General features: G+C 46.9%; 1 protein-coding gene across 1 annotated transcript in view; it reads left to right on the top strand.

Moving 5' to 3' along the window:
• The first annotated feature begins 485 nt into the window (after window positions 1-485).
• The window catches only part of LAMB3 (laminin subunit beta 3), a 41645-nt gene continuing 23843 nt past the window's right edge, over window positions 486-18287 (top strand). The window contains exons 1-3 of the mRNA XM_080916698.1: window positions 486-586; window positions 2177-2236; window positions 3094-3248. Of these exons, the coding sequence (XP_080772824.1) occupies window positions 2206-2236; window positions 3094-3248 (186 nt within the window). The 5' untranslated portion in view covers window positions 486-586; window positions 2177-2205. The remainder of the gene's footprint in view (window positions 587-2176; window positions 2237-3093; window positions 3249-18287) is intronic.

Below are 18287 nucleotides of genomic sequence, written 5' to 3'. Positions count from 1 at the left end.
AGCTTTGTCTACCTCCTGAGCTTTTAAGGACACCCCATTACCCCCCAAAAAACTTCCCAGGAATTTGGGATTTTCCTCATTTTTTTCCCCTCTGGGAGCCTGGTGCTTTCCAGGGTTCTGAATATTTGAATCTTACACTGTCCAGCCCAGTGACATGCCCAAACCCTAACACTATATGTGGTGTGTCTCCTGCCTGGTTGGTCTTCTGTCCAGGGTAGTCTGGGACTTAGGAAGAAGCTGACACCTACTAGACTTGGGAAGGTGCCAAATTCAGTGCCTGGGCCCTTCCCTGCCCAAGGGACAACCCCCTCCCCCATCTCTAAACACCCTGCTGCTGCCTGTTTCTAGCACCTTCCAGTCCTCCAGACACCTAAGGGCAGGCAGCCTCCAAGACCAACCCACTTGCCTAGTCCTGTCCTGAGGGTGGGGGTTCAGTGACGTCAGATGGGCGTGTCAGGTGCCAGATTCCTGAGGCGGCCAGCAGTGGGGCTACACCCAGCCAGGGAGTCTCCAGAGGTGAGGCTGTTGTTTAAAACCGTGGAGCCAAGAGAGGGGACCCCCACATTCCCAGGGAGCTCTGGGTGAGGTAGGTTATCTGCCTTACCTGTCCTGTGGGGGAGGACAGAGCAAGTCTGTGTCTCTGGGGACCCAGGCTGACTACAGGGCCCATGCAGCACTCCTTACCTGAGTACACCTGGGTAAATGTCTGTGGCTGTTTGAATTGCTTTTCATGGCTGATAAGCTCCTGGCTACTTAGAAGAAGGCAGCTAAAATCTGGGCTTAGCACAAAGGCAAGTTGGGAGGAATGGCCGGGCTCTGCTCAGTCTCGTTCTTGGTGGGTTTCAGCTGGGGAAGGAGTGCAGAGGATACTGGGGAAAATCAGAGATGCTTTCTGTCTTTGGCCCTCTGTGGCCCTGAGACCTAAGGTCACATTCCCAGCTTGGGCTCCCGGACTGCTCTGTAGGAAGGACTCTGAAGTATTGGGATGTAATGGCAGGAAGGCTGCTGGTTCCCTTCTTCCCAGCCACCACCATCTCTGTTCCTCAGCTGCTTTGGGCGTCACTGGGCAGAGCAGTGTCCGATCCCAGGTGGAGGAAGGGTGGTGCATGCCTCTGAGGTAGGCCTGCTTTCTGCACTGTTTCCAGCTGCCTTCCCTCTCCTTGTTCAGAACTGGAGACATTTTGAGCTGCTCTTGGTGCAGATGAAGTCATCTCTTAATTTTCTTTTCTTTTTTCCTTTTTTTTTTAAAGATTTGTTTATTTTATGTATGTCACTGTCCCTGTCCTCAGACACACCAGAAGAGGGCATCAGATCCCATTACAGATGGTTGGGATCCACCATGTGGTTGCTGGGAATTGAACTCAGGACCTCTGGAAGAGCAGTCAGTGCTCTTAGCCGTTGAGCCATCTCTTTAGCCCTCTCTTACTTTTCTTAAGACGGGTGGGCCCACCTCTCCCCAGAGCACCCCATGCTTTCCCACAGAACTTCCTCACCTCTTCCCAAGGCACCCCTCTTCTTCCCACAACACTCCTGCAGCCCGGTTTTCCAAGAGTTGTGACTACCATAGCTTCACCCTCACTGTGGCCCTGTAATACTGGAGACCCTGTCAATTCAGGAAAAGACCTGCCTCCAGGCTTTTAGCACCTTTGGCCTGGGTGCCTTTGACTTGTAGGTAAACCACGGTTGAAGTCCTGAGAAGCTTGTCTGTCTGTCTGTCTGCCTGCCTGCCTGTCTGCCGCTGTCTGTCACTGTTTCTGTCTGTGTCTGTCTGTCTGTCTGTCTGTCTGTCTGTCTGTTTCTCTCTCTCTCTCTCTCTCTCTCTCTCTCTCTCTCTCTCTCTCTCTCTCTCTCTCTCTCTCTCTATCTGCAGAAACAAAGCCTTGGACCTCCCTTTAGCTATCTGCTGCAATGGGATGTCCTCTCCTCCCTTCTTCTAAACAGTGCCCATGTTCCCACCCATTTCAGAAGCTGACCCTGGTTCCTTAGAGCTCCCTCTAGATCTCCACTGCCTGGGACAAATGTCCCAGATATTTGCTATTGCCTACAAATGTGCCCATTGCTCAGAAGTGTCTTTGTGAAGATCCAGGATAAAGACTTGGTGAGGCCAGTGGTCTAACACAATGAAGAAAGGGTGGGGAGGGAGGTTGACCATCCAGGATGCTTTGTTTTGTTCTAGGTGACCTCTTTGGGGACCTGTACTGACCCATGATGACAGCACTTTTCCTCCTGTGGTTTGGTAAGCATCCTTTTGCTCCTCCTCTGTGGTTCAGGAAGAAGAAGCTTCTCTCCCTCTCTCAGTAGGCTTTCTGGGTCTTGTCCTCACCCAAGGTTGATGTGTGGTTTCCTGGGTCCCCATCTCTCATTCTCAAGCTTTCCCCAGAGCCTCTGTTCTCCTGGAACTCATGGCTGCTGGCTTTCAGCCCATCAGCTGTACAGAATAAGTAGAAATAACATGTACATTCTCAAATTTCCATCAATGTCTCAGCCAACAGCTTCATCTGACCTGTGGCCTGAGGGCCCTACTCCGACCCCAAAACCTCTGTTGTCACAGAGTTTACATGGCCCAGCGTGTATCTCCAGATTGAGTCTAAAGCCACGTGTAGATGGTATTGGTCGTGTGTTAGGATTACTGGTGGTTACTGTTACTGAAATTTCTCCCCCTTTTCTTTTTACTAAAAATGTAGCTTAAACATTTCATGCACCTATATGGTTTCATCTAACCCAGGCTGGCCTTGCATTCCTTGTGTAGCTGGGGATAACCTTGAACTCTTGATCCTATTGCCTCTGGCTTCTGAATTGTGGGATTATAGGTATATGTCACCATACTTGGTTATGCATTACTGACGACTGAACCTAGGACTTCATGTACTCCATTAGCTGTGTTACCATCCTCGGCTCTTCCCTTCTTTTAAAGGTCATAGGATATGAAACCAGCCCCTTTACCTCCCTGAGTCAGGGATGTAGTCATTACATTGACACCAGTGAAGAGAGGGTCCAGTTTGGCTGATGTCATCTCCTAAGGAGAGAATATTGGGGTTGATCAGCTGGGATTTCATCTTCTCGGCACACTTCAACCTTCCCCTGTAATTGTAGCCTTGCCTGGCTTCCTGTGTGCCCAGCAAGCCTGCTCCAGAGGGGCCTGTTATCCACCTGTTGGGGACTTGCTCATTGGAAGGACTCAACTTCTTCGAGCCTCATCTACCTGTGGATTGACCAAGCCTGAGACCTATTGCACCCCGTATGGACAGGTAGGTCCTTTTTTCAAGGCTTCCAGGACAGGAGGAAGGTGAGACAGAATGGGGATACTGGATAAAGTATAGAAGGCATAGGTCAAGGGCTATTCTCTGGGGGGAAGGCAGAAGAGTTTAAATTCGGATCCCCACTTCTAAGGAATTTAGAGGTATACAGAATTAACAGGACTTCTTAGCTCTGAGGGTAAAGTTAGCATTTTTGCAATCTCTGAGCGTCTGTGAATGCTGGCCTCTCCAGTCTTAGCTATGAGAAAAGGATACATAACTTCTCAGCTGTATAAAGTCTAACGTGACCTCTCTGGTAAAGCATAGGAGTTGTGGAGAGTGATTCAAACTACCTCACAATCCCCCTGTTGCTGCTGTCTCTGGGCCTGTGTGAACAGGGTAACAGGAGAATATACAACCACAGGCTAGAGGAGCTTTGCGTCCTTCCCTGTGGAAAGGGGTGGTGTATCTGTCAGCCCTAGTGGTCCATGTTCACCAGTGTGGCAAATGAAAAGCATTATGGATCATTTAATAAGTGACAAAAGGATAGAGACTCAGCCGATAATGGGAAAGAAGCTGAGTAAACCCCCACATCATACTGCTTTGAGTGTGCCTGACAATGTCGCCTGCCACTTTATTTAGTAATATACACACTCGTCATTAGTGTAGATTAACTTTATAAGCCAAGAGGTTCTTTTTGACATTCTATATAACCTTTGATGGTTAGTTTCAAAAGTCAACTTGCAAAAACCTAGAATCATTGGAGAGAGAGCCTAGTGGAAGAATTAGGTTGATCGCATTGGCCCGTGGGCATGTCTGTAGGGGACTGTCTCAACTGTTAGCTGGTGTAGGAAGACATATCTCATTGTGGGTTGTGTCGCTCATTCCCAGGGCAGAAGGTGGCTGGGTGCTAAGCCAGCCGGAGGCAGCATGGGAGCTTTCATTAGTCTCTGCTCTTGACTGCGGGGTCATGTGATTAGTTGCACATGTTTCTGCCTTGACTTCCCTGACAGGATGGATGGTAGCCTGCAATTAAAAGCCAAGGCCTTTCCTCTCCCGCATTGCTGTCTGCTAGGCATGTTATCACCGCAGCCCAGATAAAAGCAGAACACGGGGATGTTATGATGTGCTTTTATCTCGTTCGATTTCTCTAGCGCTCTTTTGTATCTTTATCTTTTTAACATTCCAGACAGGGGTGTACTGCACCTCCAGTGTATATCCTGCTGTCCCTTTCTTCCACACTCCCTTTTCCTAGACATCCACCCTCACATTTGTCCCTCTTCTCCCCCTGGATAATTTTACTTCCGACTTAATTTCATATATGCATATGGTTGTATATAAAGTTTAGGAACCACAAATGAGAGAAAACATCTGATACTGACCTTTTTAAGACTGTCTTAGTTCGCTTGATATATCTTCAGTTGCATCCAGTTTCCCTCATATGGTGTGATTTCATTCTTTTTTATAGCTAAAAAGGGGGGGGGGGCTACATTTTCCATATACATCCCTCTGTTGCTGAACACCCAGGTTGACTCCACAACTTAGCTGCAGTGAACACTGATGGACAGGTGTCTTAGAGTTTTACTGCTGCGAACAGACACCATGACCAAGGCAACTCTTATAAGTACACATTTAATTGAGGCTTGATTACAGGTTCAGAGGTTCAGTCCATTATTGCTAAGCATTAATGCTGCAGGATCCTGGCAGCATCCAGGCAGGCATGGTGTGGGCAGAGCTAAGAGGTCTATCTACATCTTAATCTTCATCTGCTAGTGGAAGACTGACTTCTAGGCAGCTAGGGTGAGGGTCTTAAGCCCACACCCACAGTGACACACTTACTCCAACAGGGCTATACTTCCAAATAGTGCCACTCCCTGGGCCAAGCATATACAAACCATCACACCAGGTATCTCTGAGAGTTTAGTATCCTTTAGGCAAATACCCAGGAGTGGTATGGATGGGTGATATGGAGGATGTACTGGTAGGTCTTTGAGAAGCCTCCATGCTGATCTCTGTGGTGCTGCAGACTAGTTTGCATTCCCACCAGTGGTGTGCTAAAGGCTCCATTTTGTCCACATCCCCACTGGTGTTTGTTGTTTGAATTCATCTTTTATTTAAAATTCACACAATATATGTCGGTCATATTCTTTCCCCTACAGACCTCACCTATCTCCTCTGATTCATTTTCTTTCTCTCCTTAGAAAAATCTAAAGCTTAAACAGAACAAAACAAAACAAAACAACAACAACAAAAATCACACAAAAACATAGAATTGGGTTGGGTTGGCCAATTACTTCTGAGCTAAAGGTCTGCCCTGCAGATTGGTTTTTCTTCTCCTAGCATTTATCAATTGCAAAAGCGTCTTGGTTAGGGTGTGACTTTGTGTGCTTCTCTCTTTGCCACACTGAGGTTTTCTCCAGATGTGCAGGTTGCGTGCATGTGGTCATAGTCCCTGTGGCTTCATATGTGCAGCTTGTGTGCATGCTGACATAGTCCCTGTGAGTTTGTTCATATGTGCATCAAGCTTGTAGTCTCTAGAAAATGCCATTTCCTTGACATTCTTCACCTCTCTAGCTCTCACAACTTTTCTTCCTCCTCTTCTGCATAGATTCCTGAGCCTTCAGAAGAATGATGTGACAGAAGGCATCTTCTTCAGGCCTAAGCACTCCAAAGTCCCTTATTCCCTGCACATTGTCCAGTTGTGGGTATCCATATTAATTGCCATCTACTTCAGGAAGAAGCTTCTCTGGTGAGGGTGGAGCTCTGCAATGACCTATGAGTCATCAGGAGTCATTTGTTGCTATTTACTTTAGCAGAATAATAGTTTTTTTTCCCTAAGACTCATGACCTAGCTAGTCTCAGGGTCTTGGTCTCTTTAGTGGTGTCTTATATGGGCTCTATCTCATGGGATAGGCCTAAAATAAAATGAACAACTTAGTTACTCTCATCAACAATGTGTTCCTACTGAGCAAGTGGAAAAGTCTTGCAGGTGGGTAACTATTGTAGCTTGCAAGGCTGGTAGCCAAGTGAGATGATTACTTTTCTACTCTGGTAATGTGTATAGTACATCCACAGCTATGAATGTCAGTATGCATGAAGCTTCCAATTGAGCACCAGCTCAATTTCTCTATGTTTGATGACATCAATTTGTGGTATCTTCAGCAATAGGGTCTCATTGTCATGTAGTAAAGGGTAATCAATAACATTAGATTGATTATCGAGGGGTAGTCTACAGGACCCCTTAAGCCAACAATATAAAAAGATGGAACCCATTCCTGCACTGGGCATTTTATTTAGAAGCATATGATGTCTAGGAAGAACCCTACGTCTTACTACAGAGACACTCATTCATGTTCATTGCTGCTCTAGTGATGAGAGCCAGAATCAGAAACAACTTCGCTTACATCAAACGATAAATAGACAATGACAATGTGATACATTTCATTACACAATGAAATATTGTTCGTCCGTTGAGAAAAAAATGTGAATGTAAATGAATGGGACTAGAAACAATCATCCTGAGTGAGGAAACCCAGAACCCAGAAAGACAAACATTGCGTGTACTCTTTTATAGTGGCTGCTAGCTTTTGAGCCTTAGACATGTGTGTTTCATTTAGAATATCCACAGAGGTGTAAGGGATGAAGGGAGAGGAGAGGATCCTCCCAAGGGAGGGTGAATAGAATTAGAATGAGGTTATCTATAATGGAGAAGACAGCACCCCAACTACACATAATATGTTGTTCATACTCTTAGCAACCATGGTTGTCCTGTGATGTGACTGGAAGGTATCTTTGATTTGCATTCCTCTGACAGTGAGATGAATCGCCTTTTTGTGTTTACATGCTATTTATATCCGAACTCTAGAGAGTTGCCTCTTAGTAGCCCATTTATTGATATTACTGTTTGAGGTTTTGTTGTTTAGTTGAGTCCTTGGTACATTATAGCTATTAACCCTCTGCTGGAGGTATACCTAGCAAAGATTTTTTTCTTCCTCTGTAAGCAAGCTCTTCCTTAACCATTTCCTTTGCTGTACAGAAGTGGTTTAATTTCTTAAGGTCTTATTTATTGATCATCGGTCACAGCTCTTTAGAAACTGGCTTCCATTTAGGAAGTCCTTGATTGTGCCCACAGCTTCAAGTGTTTCAGATCTTGTATCAATTGATCCCCATGTAGCTGATTTTTGTTACGTGTGAGACATGGGGATCTAGGTTCATTCTCATACATGTAGACAGCAGCTCCATCTGTGAAAAGCTGCATTCTTTTCTACAATATGTATTGTGGGGAGATATGTCAAAAGTCAGGTGACCTTGGTTGTGTGGGTTTATATCCGAATCTTGTGCTCCGTTGATTGGTTTTTGCACCAATACCGTGCTGTTTCTGTTTTTTTGGCTCTGTAATATAACTTGTGATGAGGAATGTACTACCTACAGCACTGTTTGTATTGTATAGGAGTCTTTTGGCTCTCTAAGGGTTTTTTGTTTGTTTGTTTTGTTTGTTTTTTGTTTTTGTTTTTTTGCACTCCACATGAATTTTAATATTGACTTTTTTTTTCTATTACTGTGACAAGTGACATCAGAATTTTGATGGCACATTGAATCTGTAGATTGTTTTTGGTAAGACAGCCATTCTTACCGTATTGACTGCTCTGATCCATGACTGTGAGGTCAGTTTAAAGTTTGCCTTGGGCAGGCTTTTTGCTTCCTTGGTTAGATTTATTGCAAGGTATTTGAAAGTAGCTTGGCCTTTTTGAGGGTTGTGGTGTTCTCCCACAATGCCTCTGAACCCTTTCTTTGGGAGCTTTGCATTTCTTTTCTTACTCCTCAACAAGTTGGGAGCCCCTTTTCCCCCCTCATTTATGTTTTCATGTTTTGAAATCTTTCTGATTCTGTGTGTCACTCTCAGTTGCCTGACTGGCCTATCTTGTTTTGCTGTGCCAAGGATTTAACCGTGTGCGAACTGGCAAGCACTCTGCTACTGGACTACATCCGTACCTTTACTTTACTTACATTTGATTTTGGAGACAGGATCTGGTCTCACTATATAGCTATATTTGTCCTGAAACTCACAATGTAGACCAGGCTGGCCTCAAACTCACAGAAATCACCCGATTCTGCCTTCCAACTGTTGGGATTAAAGGTATGAGTCATCAAGCCTACCTTTATTTTAACTCTTTTATATCAAGGCTGGGCCTCTCTAAGTTGCCCAAACTGGCCTTGAACATGTAACTCTCTGTTCTCAGCCTCCTGAGTAACCGGGGTCCTTAGTCACTTTTACTGCCTTCAAAATAGTCTTGTATAGGAGTGGCAGGGAAAGCTTTTCTGGAGTGTCTGCAGCCTCGACTGGGAAAAGGAAGAGAATTGGATGATTGCCTTTGACCCTGATGAAGGAGCAAGGGTTTCTGTGGATACATTTTCCCAGACTGCCCTGTCCTCAGGACCTGAAAGAGGGCATTTGAAGTGCTCTTGTCTATCCAGGTGCTGGCATTCTTGTGGCTATTTTTAATCATAGAAGGAACGGAGTAAGGACTTTGGAGATGCCTGGCAAAGATGGACGTGCTGTTTCCGTCGTCACTTGCTTGGATATAGGAAGCCTGTTTGACCAGGTTGGGTAACAGACTACTTCCTGTGGGTCAGGCAATAGGGGACCCTGCAGTGCTAAGCTAGAATTCTAAGCAGTAGAGAGAATCAGATGCCTACCTATAGAACTCCCCCAAATCATGTGCCATTAAGCCCAAACCTGGTTTTCAGAGGGCGACTTCTACCTTCTTCTTGAGACTGACTTACCTCAGAAGATGGAGCAGAGAAAGATAAAGACCCCATGGTGGAAGATATCATCCTGCACAGCCTCTGAGGAGAGCCTTTTCCCCACTTGGCCTGAACATCTGGTTTCTCCCTGGTCTGCCCTCTGCCTCTTTCAGCTGGCACCCTCAGGAACTGGCCTCTTGTCCTGCTTATAAGCAGCCTCCTGAGAGCAAAGAGGGGTGCTTGCAAAAGAGCAGTCTAGACTGTTGCAACTCTGGGGATGGGTAAATATTAGCTATTTTCTGCTGTGAAAGCTAAGAAGCTTTGGCTCATTTTTCTTTTTCTATGGGAGAAATAAATCCAGGGAGCTGTTTGCAGAGTAGAGAACGGGACACCTTGTAGGTGATGTAGAGTTCCAGGTCTCCTGCCAAACGTAGTGTGACCTTGGGCAAGAAACCAGGCTCTCTCACTCTAGCCAGTGTGGGACAGAGCACTCTGCAGGGTCCCTCTTTGCTTCTGCATTCTTGGGGATGAGCTGGGTGCAGACAGTACCATCTCTCCTGTCTTCTACAGCCTGGTAAAATCATGACTCAACCACCAATACCTTATCAACAGATTTATATGTCAAATTCTCAATCCACAATACACCCAAACAATAAATTCACTGCCAATTAATAAAGATAGAAACCACCCACCTAGACAAGATAAAGTCGACCTAGTTTACCTTGATCTGAACCATCTTGAATTTCCCGCTTTTCTTTCTCTTCAGCCTTACCAACTTTGTCACCGCCTCACTCTCTACTGTCCAATCATGTATCACCTTGACACCATCCTACGACTTCTTATTCCTGTGAGCTGTGAGAAGGTTTGGATTCTAGATAGGATCAAGGGGATGTTAGGTTTTCTGAGTGGTTATGCAGGGGGTAGTAGTAGGCTGTTAACATCTCACCCACTTCTCTGCTTTCCCTGCACACCCCCTGGAGTTTAGGCTTCTCTTCTGTCTATGTAGGGGTCACTGTAGTGGTCTCTTGCGGTGAAATGAGGGCCAGTTTAGAGGGACTTATGACCTCAGACATCTCTGTCTCACTTTACCTAACCCCTCCTCAGCTGGACTGTGTGGATGGCAGACAGTTGCAGACTTGCTGGGATTCTGTCCAGTTCCCAAAGTGTTCCTTCCAGCTCTGGCCTCAAGAAGTGACTCGTCTGCAATCCAGTCTTAGCCTGTCTGCACGTTCTTTCCCCAGCCTAGTTCTGCCTCCATGGTTGGCTGGGCACTGTGGGTCTCCAGTACTGGCTTCTTCAGATTTCAGCTTCATGGTGCAGCCCTTGCAATGGACATTGGACATAGTTATTTTGGTCCAGTCGTACCTCTCCCCACTTTGCCTTTCTGGGCCGGCCTGCCTTCCTGACCCATTAATGGTCAGTCGGGCTACACTCTGCCAGAACTGCACTGTAGAGCTTTCCTAGTTCTAGACAGTCTGCCCCATGCTTTCCTCCTTTTGGCTCCTGTGTCTTCTGGGTAGACTCTTTGTAGAGATATTCCCTCAATCCCAAGGCCTGGATAAAATACTATGTGACACTCCTCTACCCAGATGCACCTCTGCACTACCCCTGAGCCACAGATGAGAAGGAAGCAATGGTAGCATCCAGTTCAGGGGACAATTGTGAGGACTGTGTGGTAGAACGTCCAGGATGAATACAGCATCTGCAGAGGCCTGTGCTCTTTCAGGTGGCTCCTCCATCCTCCCATCCCCCTTCTCTACCCTTTCCCTCTGCCTCCCTCTTCTTTCCACCACCTTTCCCTCTTTCCATCCATTCTTGTATCCCGGGGATTGTCTCTGCTCACAGAAGCAGCTCTACCCACAGATCTTCTGAGCTCATCTTCCTTATCAGGACACTCACACACCTCACGGTAGCCAAACCACTCAGATCCTACCTTCCCTGATTCCTAAGGACAGTGCTCCCAGCCTGATCTTCTCCCAGCCCCTCTCGATTGCTTGCTCTGTGACTACTGGAGAAGCCACAGTCAACCCTGATTGGAGCCTGAGGTCCTGGTTCTGACCCAAAATAGAGTTGTGGCTTTGGGAAAGTAAGGACTCCAATCTAGATCACCATTTCTCCATGTAAGAAGCTTGCTGTTCGCTCAGCCCTGGAGGAACTGCATGGTGTGTTGGGACCATGATGCAATGGCTGCCTATGAGCAAGGCTTTGTGAGGCAGAGAACCAGAGCCCATAGCTTTGTCAGGATGCTTCCAGCCTTGGCTTCTGCTTCCAACCATGACAGCATGTCTTTGCTCTGTTTCTCAAATGTTCTACCTACCCCACCCCGCCTTTTTTCTGAGGGAAACTTAATCATCTGTTGTCTTAATGACAGCTTTGCACAGCACATTCCCCAGGTTAATTATCTGTGTAAGCCAAACAGCTGCCATTTTAGACTCTTGCAAAGAAGAGAGCCACCACCAGTTGGAGATGCCTTCCTCTTCAGCACTTATAGGCACATGAGTACCCACATGTCCACTTCTGCCCACACTAGCCCCTGCTTTTCCTTGATTGGAAATGATCTGCTTTTGTGACCTTCAGAAAGGCTAATGTGTAGGCAGAAATTGTGTGTGTGTGCGTGTGTGTGTGTGTGTGTGTGTGTGTGTGTGTGTGTATGTGTGTGTGTACACTCACCGTGTTTGCTGTTTCTCTGTAACTGTGATAATAACCAACAGCACTCTTTCCCTCTGCCTGCCTCTTTCTTCAACTCTCTTTCCCCCTGCCCCTCCCTCCCTTCTGTCTGTCTTAAGGAAGAAAGGGCTTATTTTGGCTTCTGTCCACAGGGAAAGAGTCCATAATGACAAGGAAGGTACGGTTGTAGGAGCAGGAAGCAGAGAGATCATGTTTTATTCATACACAGGAATCCAAAACCAAGAATAGGAAATTTGGAAAGGCTATATACTCCCAAAGCCTGTTCCCGGAGGACATATTTCCTCTAACAAGTGGCCGGAAGCAGCACCACAAACCGGGTGATGTGTGGTTTAAATTTGTGGACCCGTGTATGACATTTCTCATTCAGACCACAACAGACATACATATTGCACCACTTATGGTGTCTTTTTATGTGACAAGGTATCTGGCAAAAGCAATTTAAGGAAGAGTTTGTTTTATTAACTCATTGCTTTAAAGAAGGCTTTATTTGAGCCAAACGCATCATGGTGGAGGAGATCACGGCATCAGGAGTGTGAGGCTGCTGGTCACGTTGCATCCAGAGTTAGGAAGTGGAGAGATGAGGCTGCTGCCCAGCTTGCTTTCTCCTTTTTATTCTGTCTTGAAATCCAACCCATGGAATGGTGTCACCAAGGTTCAGGGCAGGTCTTCCCTCTTCAGAAAAACTGCTGTAAAACAACTTTACAGTTATACTCGGAGGTTTGTTTTTTAGATGATTCCAAATTCAGTGAAGTTGGCAAAAAAATTACCATCATGCACAAGCACACACGCACACACACATGCACATGTGCACATACATGCACACATGCACCACAGGTACTGTTATCTTTCCTACGTTCCCCAGCTCTGAAAAGGCCCAGGGTCTCAGGCTTCCATGGGGTTGCAGTTTTACCGTTCTGGGTAAGCACCGCAGATTTCCTCATTTTAATGTAATCTCCCTCAGGGAAGGTCAGACATTCGGACCTCAGCACAGGTTGGTATATCAGAGACATAGGTGAGGTTTCCCCAAGGGTCCCAAGAGAGTGTTACCCCTTGAAGGGATGGGAAAAATGACAAGGAATGTTGGAGCAGGATAGTTACTGTCAGAGAGAAGCAAGACCTGGTCACATAAAGTATGAGGTTGTGAGATCAGGGTCGCTATGGGCAAAGGAATGGGCTTGTGGAGCTAAAAGGGCAGAGGAGAGGAGAAAGACCTAAGGCTTGGAGATGCACACTCAGCCCTGACTTCTCACACCACCACTCCTGAGGTTCAGGCCCTATTAACACCAAACATGGCCTTCTAAAGAGATGGGAGGGATTCTTTTTTCTGGGTCACGCATGATTTGGTGTGGTGTAGAAACTCAGGCTCAGATCATTCCAAGTGACAGTTACACTGTGGAAGTGTCACATGAGCTGCCAGATGACACTCAGCGTCTGGGCTGGTGGAAGCTTGCTGCTTGCTAAGCTTTTATACCTTCAGAAGGTTTTACTCAATAGTCAGAGGGTGTTGGGAACAATGCAAAAGACAGAAGACTGAAGATAGCCCAGACCTTTCTATCTCTGAATCTATAATACTCTGACTCTCCACGGTCATGAAGTTCTAATCACCTTTAGAATCTTTAACACAGGTCTGGCATTTCTAGGAAATTCTCCCCATGCCTCAAGCAATGTCCTGCAGGCTGCCTTTGCCAGCTAGGTCCTCTGTGGACTTAGGGAGCCATCGTCAGGTAGAATTGACTTCCCGCTCTCAGCATGAGGGACATCTTTGCTTTAGAGGGATCTGTCCTTTTTGAGTGAAGAGGAGAGCGTTATTTAGAAAATCCACATAGTCTCTACCACGTGTACCATATGACCTCTGTATACCTTTACTTAGGATGGCACAGGGCAGTATGGAGTCAGATGCCTGGTACATGAATCTCTCCTTCATCCAGCTTTCTCAGCCAGTAGACTGGGGATACCCACCGTGTAAAATGCAGTATATCCCCATCTGAGGTCTTGGAAGGGTGAGCCGTAGGTGTGCCGGCAGTGCTCGGGAGAGCAGGTGTAGTGTAATGTAATTTGGCCGTGTGTGGTGAACCTGGGCTCTATAATCAGCTTTGGAAAAATTGCCTTTCTCAATTTAGTTTAGACAGCGATAGAGCTGTCTAAACAGTTTGCTCTAAACGAGAAAGGAGATGAAGTCGAAAATGGCTAAATGCCCTGGTGCCTCTTCCCACCCAGTACCTGCTGCCAGCCCTGACTTTAGCCTTTTCTGGTTCTTGGGAGACTCTGGGAGGCTGATGAACCCGACATTGAGGAAGGGCTGTGGGCCAGGTTTCTCAGCAGGCCTCTGGTCAGTGTCTTTTCCTCTTGTTTCTTTTGTCCTTCTGGACACCCATGGTTCTGTGGCTTTCTGAACTGAGGAGCTCGGTCCAGGGAGCTTTAAACCATGTTATAATGGGGACAACTTATTACCGGCTTCATCCTGCACTTCACCAAGGAGGAAGCTGACATGGGAGACATGTATTTTCTTTCTTTTTTAAATTTTTGTAGAATTTTTTTTCTCTCTCTCTAAGACAGCAGGCCTTTTGGGTTGTTTTATTTTGTCCCTGGTCTCTTTCTTTGGGCCCTGACTAGAGCCCATGACCCTGGATGTAGCTTTGATGAACACAAAGCTACCCCCTGGATCATCCCAAAGGGAACTGCATCTTGGCTAACCAGAGCTTGCTTTCCTATTCCCCGCACTGTTCTTCAGAGCTTTCCAATGCAGGCTCCTTCCTTCTCCACTGTGACTCAGGCCCTGCTGGCTCTTGTTCATTCCTCTGCCCTAGTTTAGCTCTCTGGAAGGGGTTGTCTTTTAGCCAGATCACAGAGATTCTAGAAGGTTCCAGGAGAAAGTCCAGCCTCTCCAGCTGGAGAGAAAGCAGGAGCCAAACTGGCCGGAGGCCTAGCAGGCCGGACTGATAAGAACGCAGCCTCTCTTGGAAAGCACACAGAGAGTATGCTGGCTACGTGACCCAAGGAGGGAGGCAGCAGCTGCTGGGAGCAGCCATTGCTGTAGAGAAAGGGGCACGTAGGACCTGTGAGAAGAGCTTCACACGCACTGATACATACACACGGTATACGGAGAAGGAAACTGAGGCCAGTGGGAAGGCACACAGCTTGTCTTTAATTGAGCTTCTATTGCGACTGTTCTATTTTGGGCCCATCCAGCTGGTGAGATAACCGCTGAGCTACTTAAAATACCTGTCTGAAGCTGGGGCTTAGCTTCTCTTTAAGAGCAAAGCCAATCCCCTCTTCAGCTGTGTTAGCAGACACGAAACTCCCGGTGTCCGAGCCCAGGAAGCCATCTGATCCCTCCTCATCAGTACCTGCACACGTGGAAGGGTGGTGGAGCTGGTTTGAGGGCCCCATGCCATCTTTGTGACTGAGGGCAGCACAGAGCATTGAGCCCGCACTGACACTGAATATCTTTAACATTTTATTTATAACCCTGTCTATATTCCTACATATAAAAGTCAAAACCAAATATATAAAAGTTTAAACATATCAAAAACTAACCAAAAAGGGGGGAGAGGAGAAAGTCACCTAAAATCCTGTTAGATATTAAGTTGAACTATATGCCGATAGGTCGAAATAGGGGAATTTTGGCAATTTTTGTATTTCCCCCCCTACTATATCGGGCATATTTCCTTCCAAACGCAGTCTGCTCTTTAAAAAATATATCTGAGATCATATTGTATGTAGGAGTTTAAGCTTACCTTTAACCCACAAGACATTAGAATGTAATTCCTTCCCCATGCAATTGCAGTTTCTATAAACTCTTTAATGGTTACATAACTGTCATTTGGGAGCACCAAGGCCATTCCTACCTTCTCTGGCTCCTTGTACAATGTTCTAGGCTGAGAAAGAAAGAGCCTTGTGTTGAGTGCTGCCATGGGCAGCGAGGATGGGCTCAGCTCCCAGGCTGGGGTGGGGGAGCTTGGGTGACAGCATTTGCCAGAAGGCAGCTGGCCCTTGTCTCTCCTCCGGACATGTGCTGGGTGCAGACAGGATGGAGTGGAAAATATGCCTCTGAGGTGGGGCAGAGAGCAGGGAAGTGCACACTCCTTAGCCAAGGACCAAATAGGGTCTAGAGGGGCCTCCTGCTCTCCTCTTCTCTTACCCAGAAAAGATGACGCTAAGTGCCCAGGCATTTCGGCCAGGGGTACATTCCTCATCTCCAGAGCAGCTAAGCTGAGTGAGCAGGAGAAGCTGGGAACTTCCCAGAATGCTCTCTGTGCTATGGGCTCCCCCAAGGTCATCTTGAGGGTCATCATGAGCCTTGCTAGGCGCTCTGTGGATAAGACAGTGACATTCGTCACTCAGCAGCTTTCTTGGGAGAAAGTAGAGAAATATTGTCTTCCTCAAGGGGCTGCTATGAAACTTAATTGCTTCTTTACATTTTTTTTGTTCTGTTTTTTTTTTTTTTTTTTTTTTTGAATTAAGGTCTCATTTAGCCCAGGCTGGTATTGAACTCACTGTATACCTAAGGATGACTTTGAACTTCTGATCCTCATGACTCTTACTTGCTCAGGGCTAGGATCACAAGCATGTACCCCATGCCTAGTTTTTGCCATACTAGGAATCAGACCCAGAGCATCGTGTATTCTAGGGGACTCCTCTATCACCCAGGCCCCTTAAAGAGGCTCTGATATTGAAATTATCTAATACAGTTCCTGGTACCGGGCCAGGACTCCCTCAGTTAGAGACAGGTCTTGTTACATTGCCTCGTCTGACAGCAAACTTGAGGCTAAGTTATCCTCTTGCTTCTGTATCCTGAGGAGCTAGTGGCATAGGCACACCACTTAACCTTCAGACTGATTCCTTACTTCCTCTCCACTCCTTTCAAACAGGCTGAGTTCGGGAAAGAAATAGCTCATCGATTGTGTGGGTGAAAATAGTTGGCACATGTTGAGCATTGCCAATCATGGCTCGCTCGATCATTCATTCATTCTTCGTTCATTCATTCATTCATTCAGCAAGTGTTTAGCCAGAGCCAGCAGTGTGACAGGAACCTTCTCTCTGCTGGGATTCAGTGGGGGAAGGAATACAAGCCGGCGTTCTTGTGGAGAGTACACTGTAGCAGGGGACAATAGACAGTCGACAGAAATCACCGGGAAGTGTATACTGTAGCAAGTGGAGATGTGTGGTAAGAGTAATCCAGGTGGATATGGCCAGGATGGAAAATGGCTGGTAAGTGGTGGGCACAGTCTAGTTTACTAAGGGCATCTTTGGTTGAGATAAGGGAGGGTGAGAGTACTGTTCCTTAGCTGACTAGGACTAAGAGACAGGAAGTGTGGAGGAGAGCGGAAGCCCCCGGAGTAGGACACTCAGCTCCTCTTCTTTTCTGAGCCAGTGCTGTGAGCACACAGAGGCAACATGGTGCTGGCGAAAGACTGCATAGCTCATGAGCAGGTCTAGCATGGTCACAGGATGCCCCTGAGCAGAGGTGCCCATGCGTGTGACACTGGCTTAGACAGCATGTGGCCTTCCCTGCACGCAGCTGAGTCTGACCAGCTGGAAGGCAACGGATGAGGTGAGATTAGAGGAAAACAGAGGCCTGGGGTGTGTGGAGAGTCAGCAAAGCCCAGTGGTCTTGCCCAAGCTTTGCTTCTACTCGGGAGTAAACTCTGAGCCCTGTGGGTTGTTCTCTTGGATTTGGGGACAGGGTTTGAGGTTATGGCTACTCAGAGAGGGTAGGTATTTGTATGTGGAGCCCAAGGAAGCTGGGGCAGTGCCACACTGTGTCTGTGGGGAGTGGTACGCTCACATGCCCATAGGCTCGGACTCAGAGACGAACCATCTCTCTGATCACCTTCACTTCTTTATCTCTGCCTTGACCTGGAGTCCATCCTTGCAGCTCTGCAGTTCAGTCCCATGTCCCACTCAGAGGGAGTTGCAGGACATGGGAGGTGTGGGTGTTGTTTGCTAGGCCTGTCTGTCTCAGGAAGACAGTTGTTTACTGAGTGTTGTCAGCTTGCTGGACATTAGAAGGAGTCCAGCATTTGGGGCATGCCTGTGCAGGATTACCTTGATTATGCTAACTGTGGGTTTGGCTGAGCTTCTGGGCTACATAAAATGGAGAAAGTGCTGAGAGCAGCCCGTGCGTTCATCCCATGCTGTGCTTCGATCATGGATGTGATGTGAACAGCCAGAAAGAAGCTCCTGCAGCTTCGAGTTCACCAGTACAACGAGCTGGTTCCTTCTATTGGCAGAAGGGCTCACTGAGGCTGGGAGGAGGGTGTATGAGGAAAGGCCACCTTTGCTGCACTCTGCTTAGTCTCAGTGTGGGTGTCTGGAGGGACCTGAACATTGGGAACTGGCCATTGTGACAGGTTGAAATCCTCTGAGGTATCAGAGGCTACAGTGATGGTTGTTGGAGAAGATCTGACAGGGACATAGAATATCTTAAATAAACTCTTTATTAAGCTGATTTGGTCAGAGATCTTATTACAGCAACAAGAACAGGAACTAAGACAGCTAGTTTCTCTCCTGTGGACAGGGCATCTTGAAGCTGGGAAACAGTAACCAATTGTGGGCTTCCTTAGAGAGAAGTGTAAACTTCAGAGCCCAGTACCATGCCTGGCACATTGGACATGC

This window comes from Micromys minutus (genome assembly GCF_963924665.1).
Source record: "Micromys minutus genome assembly, chromosome: 1".
In the NCBI taxonomy this organism is placed as follows: Eukaryota; Metazoa; Chordata; class Mammalia; order Rodentia; family Muridae; genus Micromys; species Micromys minutus.
Note: the sequence above shows the minus strand (reverse complement) of the source record. Positions and strands in the feature narration are given on the sequence as shown.